This window comes from Setaria italica, chromosome IX (assembly GCF_000263155.2).
Source record: "Setaria italica strain Yugu1 chromosome IX, Setaria_italica_v2.0, whole genome shotgun sequence".
NCBI lineage: Eukaryota > Viridiplantae > Streptophyta > Magnoliopsida > Poales > Poaceae > Setaria > Setaria italica.
The window spans coordinates 142352-150865 of NC_028458.1; the positions used below are offsets into that span (position 1 = coordinate 142352).

General features: G+C 43.3%; 2 protein-coding genes across 4 annotated transcripts; one reads left to right on the forward strand and one right to left on the reverse strand.

Moving 5' to 3' along the window:
• Positions 1–750: 750 nt before the first annotated feature.
• Positions 751–7408, reverse strand: LOC101784687 (transcriptional corepressor LEUNIG_HOMOLOG). Of its 3 annotated transcripts, XR_002675804.1 has the most exons (17): positions 7219–7408; positions 6939–7152; positions 6646–6863; positions 6528–6576; positions 6331–6436; positions 5640–5689; positions 5363–5563; positions 4826–5182; positions 4610–4742; positions 4262–4371; positions 3719–3868; positions 2649–2804; positions 2425–2553; positions 2139–2336; positions 1906–2062; positions 1114–1248; positions 751–1032 (listed from the first exon to the last, which is right to left on the reverse strand). XR_002675804.1 is itself a non-coding variant. In XM_014804544.2 (16 exons), exons 1-15 carry the CDS (start codon positions 7248–7250, stop codon positions 1919–1921), a joined length of 2247 nt encoding a protein of 748 aa, XP_014660030.1. In that variant the 5' UTR covers positions 7251–7408; the 3' UTR covers positions 1541–1618; positions 1906–1918. The 3 variants fall into 3 exon arrangements, 2 of the variants coding, with proteins under 2 accessions (XP_014660030.1, XP_014660028.1); XM_014804544.2 differs by lacking the exons at positions 751–1032; positions 1114–1248 and adding an exon at positions 1541–1618; XM_014804542.2 differs by lacking the exons at positions 751–1032; positions 1114–1248 and having other exon boundaries at positions 1631–2062; positions 7219–7407.
• LOC101785078 lies at positions 993–1586 on the forward strand. The gene is made up of 2 exons (XM_004980898.3): positions 993–1277; positions 1353–1586. Exons 1-2 carry the CDS (start codon positions 1106–1108, stop codon positions 1490–1492), a joined length of 312 nt encoding a protein of 103 aa, XP_004980955.1. The 5' UTR covers positions 993–1105; the 3' UTR covers positions 1493–1586.
• Positions 7409–8514: the final 1106 nt, after the last annotated feature.

Consider the following 8514-nt stretch of genomic DNA (forward strand, 5'->3'; position numbering starts at 1 on the left):
TTGTTTTGTTTTGTACCTAGAAAGCAGAGAACAAAAGGAAACATAAACTAAATAACCTTACATTTATATATCAAGTAATTACCAGAATACTCCCGACAATTTGGAACATTTTAACTTTTTTTTGTTAGGTTTATCTAGATATAGTGTATCTATGAATCTAGAAAAGTCATAGTGACCTACGATTTGGAACGGAGGGAGCAGATGATACGGTAACACCTACAGCTACTATATATTATGCTTTGTTTCCGATCCAGTGACTGTGTGTAACTACGCCTGCAATATACGTACATTTTTTAGTATGTTATGAACATGTATCTGGGATGGATGATGAGGTGGTTGACAAATATTAGGTTGGTTGGTACTTAGTCTTTGTAGGGGTGGCATGTGCATTCTATTCTATATATGCGCATCTCTTTTGATTGATTGAGGGAGTACGTAGTACCTGCTGCATCCATCATCTCCTCCCAACCTCCTCATCGATCAAGCTGTTATAGTCGCAGTTTGTTGTTTAAGTGATATTACTATATACCATAAAAATACATGTAAATTGTAATAGTGTAGAATGATGCAGCTGCATACTCCCTCCGTCCTAATTTTGGCTTTTCTAAATATATTGATTTTGTTATTTTAGAAAAGACAAGACGTCCTGCTGCAATTTGCAATGGATGCTATCGTCAATGTGTAGCAATAACAAGCTAGTACTGGTGGCCAGCAGTTTTGTACATACACAGCCGAGCACGGTCTTCCTTATATGAAATAATTTTTTAAAAAAAAAAATAGACACACACACACACACACGAGAAGCACAAGCACACCCGAGGGTGCAGCTCCACCGTTGCCGTCCCGTCTGTTTTAGTTTGTGGCTGCATGCATAACATGCCGTACAGTTATTATTTTCTTTTTAGTTTGTGGCTGCATGCATCGAGTCTGCATGTATATAAAGCAGGGGAGATGGATGCCATAGGGCGTCGTCCTTCTCCTCCTCCGATCTTGTCAACGTCGTCATCTCTCTCTCTCTCTCCGCGCGCGTACCTGCAAGAAGCAAGTGCGTGAGGCCGCGTGGAGAGAGAAGAGAAGAGAATAAGCTAGCATCAGATCGTCGGAGATGGCGACCAAGACACCGGCGGCGGCGGCGGCGCTGCTGCTGTGGTTGGTTGTGGTGGCGTCGTCCCCGCGGGCGGCGCTGGGCAACTGCCGCGACGAGTGCGAAGCCGCCTGCATTGGATGGCCCATCGTCTGCAAGCTCTCCTGCGCCAGCGCATGCATGGGACAAGCCGGTCAGTAGTATTGTTCAGTGAATGGAGATGAACATTCGATCTATTTCAAAAACAATGAACTTTATATATGATCAGGGATTGCAACAATGAGCACGACGGCGTCGGCGGCGGCGGCACCACCAAAGCACCCAGCAGCATCCGCACCAGCACCTTCACCTTCAGGTGGCGGCGTGTTGGTGCTCAGGAAGGGCCTCAAGGCATCATCAGCAAACTAAACCACCACCTTCTTCTTCTACTTACTAACTGGAGTAAATAGATAAGAGTACATGATATGAATATGATGATGGCCCGCCCATCACTTTCCTTTCCTGCTGCTGTGTGCCCAGGCCGGCCCATTTATCCTATCAATTATATTCTCATGAGAAATGAAATTCTGTATTCATTGTCCTTCTCTGCTACATACAGTTACACCAGCACAGTAGCACAAATTATAGCCTATCAGCCCAATATAATCATTCATGTACAGCCCTCAAAACTCAAAAGTGTATAGCTAATCAAGTCACCAAAGGAATGAACAGGCGCTATGTAACACAAGTAAACTGATCATCATAAGTACATTTTATAATTATTAGGAGGACTAGATAGACGACTAGTGAGTGTATAATCAATCAATCAATCCATCCATCACCTTTAGTTTCTAGCTACTTCCAGAGCTTCACGTATCTGTCATGACTGGCAGAGGCAATCATCCCCGTGAACGGGGAGTGTGCCAGAGCAGCTACCAGCCCCTCGTGCGCCTGGATTGGGTTCCTCTGGTTATCCGATAAGCTCCATAGCTCCAGCGTCTGCATGCAGATCAAACAATCAGCGCACGCATCGTCTGCTGGCATGGCATGTCGTTACAGGCAGCATTTCATTTACCTGATAACCACCAACAATCAACACTTTTGGGTATCTCGGGTGGAACACGCATGACTGATATTGGTTCCCATGAGATCTTAGCTGATGAATGCACGCTCCTGACGATACTGACCACACTTTCACAGTGTCTTGACTTACAGAAGCCAGATATTCACCACTTTCATCCCAGCACACACAGTTTACCTCACTGTTGTGACCCTAAATCAGATTATAGAAAAAGGAACACTCAGCTACTTTTGCATTGCAAATTCTGCATAACGTTAACCATCTCAGACATATTGATTACCTTTGCTGGAGAGGGTAAGTTTGCCTGCTTTTCAACATCAAAAATGTTCACCATGCTTCCACCTGCCACAGCTAGGAGCTGCCCACTTCGTGGCTGAAACCTGACTCTTCCGGTACCACCCTGCTTCGCCTGTACCACATTGTCAAAAAAAGTACATCCCTATTATTGAACTACAGCAAGGGTCAATGGTTTGTGAAGATGGGAGGCATGCGTCAAGGACCAACCCTTAAAACATGGGTCGATGTAGTTTGACCAACTTTCCAGAAGCGAATTTCTCCATTGTCATCACAAGAGCAAAGAACCTCTGTCAATCTTGGGTGAAAATCTACTGACGTTACATGAGAGGTATGCCCATGAAAAGTTTGTAAAGTGCCACTTTCCTACAAAAGCGGAATAGTCATGAACTTAGGGTACCACTACAGTATTAATCACGCTATATGACAGTTGAGCCAACAATGTTGTGAAGCAAACATAGATCAACAAGAACTAAAAAAAATATCAAGGTCTTTCTATCGCCACATAAAAATGAATTCAAACAGTGTGGCCAGCAGCTATGTCCAGTAAAAATAAAGCCCGTGTCCTTTACTCCTCGTCCATATGCAGCAAGTGGTCAGGCGGTGAGACGGACCAGGAAATGGTGGCCAGTAGCTACGTCCAGTAAAAATAAAGCAGTGTCCCTCACTCCTCCTATTCCATATGCAGTAAGTGGTCACTGATCAGGTGTGCATAATCTCGTGAAAAGGACCAGTTTATATTGATATCTAGCAATTCTACCCTTAGGCCTTAACAAATATCTCATATTCAGCTGTAATTTTTTTAGGATATTTTAAAAAAAGAGGCTGCAGAGACAGGGCCAGAGGGATTTGAAGACATGAAGTAACTAGAATAATCTAAGGAAGCTGCCAGATTCAAACTCATCAGTGGCCTGTTTGGATGGTGTCACTACTTGTCACGACACAGGTTAGGTGCGCCACAGTTTCTTAGGCAAGTGTTAGGTTCTCCGCTACAATTGTTGCATGCCATACTTTCTCAACTCTATAGCCCACCCGTTATGGATTCGTATCTTAGCCAAACCTCGCAGACAAATTGTTAGCCACACCTTAGGCAAAGTTTGGCAAAAAGGTGTTGCACCACATGGACACCATCCAAAAATGCTAACATTTATTTCCTACATAGTACCTTCAGCTTGACATATTTGGTTTATTTCTTGGTTTCAAATAGGCATCCACCTAACAATTAAATAAAATATAGTCGTAACTGATCTTGCAGATATATGACAGTAAGAATTGCTCACATCAGCAGCATTCCAAAGTCGAACAGTTCCATCAGAAGATGATGTAGCCAACTGAGTGGAATTAGTTTTGAACCTTATGTCTGTGATAAAGTTTGTGTGGTCTTCTATTTTGGTATCCATCTTAAAATTATCCATATTCCAGAGGAAGACCTATAACATCATCAAAACATCAATACATAAAGAGTTGAGAAAAATAATTTCATAAATTACAGAAATACTTCACCAACCGAGACTCAAAAAGAAAAAGGCAGCCTTCCTCAAACTAAGGCAGAAAAAAAATTGTTCGGCTTCAAAAATAAACTGACGAAAAATGTGTACAGAAGATATGACATGTAAACAATTTTCTTACTGGGACGTGAAAACATAATTGTGAATATAGTCAGCAGTGACAACTTTGATGAAACTAAATGCTAAATTGAAATGCATCATCGTAATTTAAAAATAAAGTTTGCATTACAAAGATAACGTTCGAACCACCTGAAACTTACCGGCAACTTGCTGCAAGAGAAACTATCAGGTATATCCAAAGTTAGAACATTTTACCTTCTTCTCATGGCCAGCACTAGCTAATAACTTTCCATCTGTAGAGAAGTGACAGCAAACAACCTTGTTGTTGCTTGTGCGGTTGTTACCTACCTCACTCAAGGAGAGACCTACACAAAAAAAAAAAGAACAGGAGCATTCAACTTTATGCCATTATGATGCAGGTGCAATTACCCTCTCGCTGACATGTAGGGTTATCTGACTCACTGATAGTGGTCCAGGATAGCAAATTGTATGCTACTCACCCCCCTCATAATAGCAAATTGATAAATTACCCCGATGTACAGCTTCTGAACTATGTTTTTTTCTTTTCAGAGCACATTATAGCTCCAAGGTTAAAATACTTACCCTTTAAGGACTCTGAATTGTGCTCTGAAGACCCTTTTTTCAATGCTGCAAACATGTCTCTTCCGTCTCCATCATCATTCGACAAGAATGAATCAACATTTTCATCAAAATCAACAAAACTATCCAAAGTATCCTGTCAGTAACAGAACTCACTTAATCACAAACAGAGCTGTAGAGATTGAAAGCATCGGCACAAAAGCATCAACAGAATCATACCATCTGATTTGAGGACGAGGCAAGTCCACTGGTTCCATCCGTGCCGCAAATCATTGAACTCTTCTGTAAAATATTAGCATTGCTAGTCACTGGTACCCCACCACCTGGAGTATGAGTGGATGGAGTTGATGGAGGAGAAGGCCCAACAGTATTTCCTGTGCCAGTACTATTAGCTGCTCCAGAAGAAGTTGGCTTCCGCTTTCTAGTGTTCTGGATGACAAGAAAATAGGTAAACTCGTTTAGTATCTGCCACAAGAGGCTACAAAGAAACTTGATGTTCTTCACCACCTGTTGTTGCGGCTGTTGCAATTCCATAGGCCGGTAGCCTGAGGGCTGCTGCATCTGGGCCATCTTCAACTAAAACATTGCAAATATGTACAGTCAATGGCAGCACAGAAAAAAAAAGCAGTGAAAGGGGCGAATTTCTCAGGAAAAACAAAATCAACAGAAGAATATAATATTTGATGGCAAAACCAAACATCATACATTTTGTTTGACTCAGTTTACCAAGTTAAACTAAACTGATTACGCACTGACCTTCATCAAATAATCCGGATCATCTGATCGAACATTCGGTGAAGCAGATGGTGCTGGAGAACTCATTCTAGTAAGGTCATTCGGTGTTTGTGCCTGAGCAATCAACTGTTGTTGTGGTGACAAAAGTTGGAACTGGTTTGAAGATGGCACCAACTGCTTCTGCGCACCAAAATTGGACCGGAGTTGGTCGATACCTGTGACCTTTAGCAAACAACAAACATATGTAAGCATCCAAAAGCAGACAGATATGCAAACATAGACAGAATTATGAACTCACCGTTAGAGGCCAGCCTTTGAGCGGCACACTTCCTCCAGCTTGATTTAGTCCTAATTGGAGGGTAATGAATTGCAAGAAAATTAGTATCAAGCAGGTCAACAGTATTATGACTGCCAACTCAGACAGAGACACCAAATCATTAATGTTATAGGCCTAGGGGGCTTCTGAATTATCCATCTATACCTACTGCAGTACTTCCTACTTTAATCGAACCTACACTTTGATTTCAGGTGAACAGAACAGCAGTGCCAGGTCTTTGAGGCCCCCTGCCATTTTTAAATGCGAATATGGTTTACTAATTTCCGTGATTCTTCTGGCAATGAACCCGTATATTTATGTGCTAGTTGGAGGAAGTTTCAACTCAATTGTATGAAAACCATTCTAGCCTGCCGATTTTCCACAAGAGGTTAGTAGTACTAGCCATTAGGAAGGTTGGTTTGTTTTTGTGACACAGTTATTGGCAAATTGGTCTTCATGCCACAGATTAAGTTGCATTAGGTTGCTCTTATCAAAATCCTAACCACGACATATTGGTGCCTCTCGCACCTACAAGGAAGGAAAAAAGCATGAAAGGTGCCCGTTTTTGACATGTTAGGAACTGGGAGGATTGAGTTTACAATTGGTTTACATGAGCAGAAGCAGAAACAGATGCAACGGTAATTCAATTGCTGGGAGTTGGTAAGTTACGAACCAGCGGCGAGTAATGGAGGTTTTGGGTGCATCATCCCTGATGCATATAATGAAGAATGGTCCGCTGGCACTGTTCTCTGTGGCATAGCAACATCGGGCTTGATGTCCTTGAAGATTGATGGATAGAGTATAAGGGGTATTTAACAAGTTTGCTTGCAATGAGAGGAGATTAGATAAAAGGTGGAAGGGGTATGTTACAAGTTGCTGGTTTCTTGGGTGAATCTGCTGCTGCTGCATAGGGGGTGGCCTGAAAGGAATCATATGTGTTACATTTATATGATGATACATAGGATAGGATGATGAGAGTGTTTGTTACCCAGTTTGGTTAGGTGGTGACTTGAGAAGTGCGATCCTATTTGCGTCTAGGAGATGCTGTGATGCGTCAGAGTCGGCCGGGTTGGGGTTCCTGATGCGGTCCTCCATCATTTTGGAAGCGAGGACGGCGGAGACGTCAGGTCCTCTGGTGTGGAGTTGGGCGGCGTTGTGTTGGTGCAGTAGCTGGAGCCTCATCTGGTGCTCCCTCGACTTGTTGATCTAGCAAGCAGCAGTAGTTAATTAGTTGAGAAGGTGTGGTGGGGCATGGGCGATGACAAAGAAGGCCGTACGTACATCGTGAAGGGGAGGACCGGAGGCGGAGGAGGAGGCTGGTTTTGCGGTGGAGGAGTGGAAGATGTCCCAGAAGATGGACCACCACTCAAAGAGGAAGCCGCCGGGGGCGTCGATGGCGACGGGGTCGGTGGCGACCTTGCCCTCGGCGATGAAGGCCTTGGCGGTGGCCTGAAGGTTGCGCTTGACCAGGTAGTCGTAGATGTAGACGTCGAGCCTACAGACGGTGGATGGTGGATGGGATCAGCAGCAGCAGATCGAACAAGCAAGCAAGGATACTCACATCTTATCGGCCTCCCAGTTGGTCCGCGCCATGGATGGATTCGTCGGTCGATCCGAAAATCCAAATCCTATCCGCCGCAAACGGAGGAGGCGAATCGGAAGAGGAACGCCAGGAATCGCTAGAAAGCTTTAGATGGGAGGGGGGCAGACGAGAGAGAGAGGGGTAGCAGGCTAGCAGCAGGAAGGAGATGAGTCCCCCCCCCCCGCTGGAGCTGCACTCGCAAGCAACGAGGAACAGAAAGAGAGGCCCATCCCAGCCCAACCTGCTGGAGCTGCCATTCTGGGCCGTAGTATTTCGAGCTGTCCTCTTGCCGGCGATGCTTCTTTCACAGGATCAGCGATATCTTCAGCTCCAGACTCGTTTACCTTCAACAGCTCCAGGCGATTCATCGATGGTGGTCTGCTCCTTGATGACAATTTGTAACAACCCTACCTTAATTAGGTGTGGTTAAACTTAAAGAAAGTCATTAGTCACTAAGTAGAGGAAGTGAAATGTCCAAATTGCCCCTAAAAAGCTCATTTTTGAGGTTAAATAGGAAACTTGAGTTTTTATATACAAACTTAAATTTTTTTGTCCAAATAGAATTTATTAATAGCACTTTGTCTAATTTGGAGTGGGAGAAGATCAAAAACACGAATCAAATCAGGAGTACATCAAAGTCCTACAAATGACCTAAGTCCTGAAATTCATATTTTTCCTCAACTTTGCAACCTGTTATCTTACAATTCTATATCTAAACTCGAGTCAAACCCCTAATAGAAGTTGTAGTGCTGCAAGTGTATTACAACTTTGTTATACTGACCAAAGTCTAATCCACAACCAAACCTATTCAAAAGCTTGGTCAAAGTCACTCAAAATAGTCAAACCAGCACAAATACATTTCTATATAAGTCTAGAAGAACGTCCAGAGTGCGCATCTTCGCAGACCCGATCCTCCTAAAAGTTGAACTGAAATCGAAAAAAGTCCCAAATATAAGTTGAAGTCCTAAGATCAAAGAACAATTCCTTCAATAACACCCTTTCCTAATTCAAATCCTAAACCCCTCAAAAGTTGCATCGAAACCGGCCAAAATTCCTCAAAATCAGCCAAATTGCTGAAACGCCTAAGTCTGAGAGCAGCGCGTTCCCACCGACTTTGGAGCCTCGTAACTTCAAATCTGTTTCGTTTTTGAGAAAACTCTTTTTTGTAAAATTTTGAGTTGGACAATAGGGCTACATGTTTTATTTTTGAGTTTCACGAGTTCTTTTGAAAAATTTTGAGCAAAAGACTCCCAAACCTGGCCCTTTTGGCCTGCC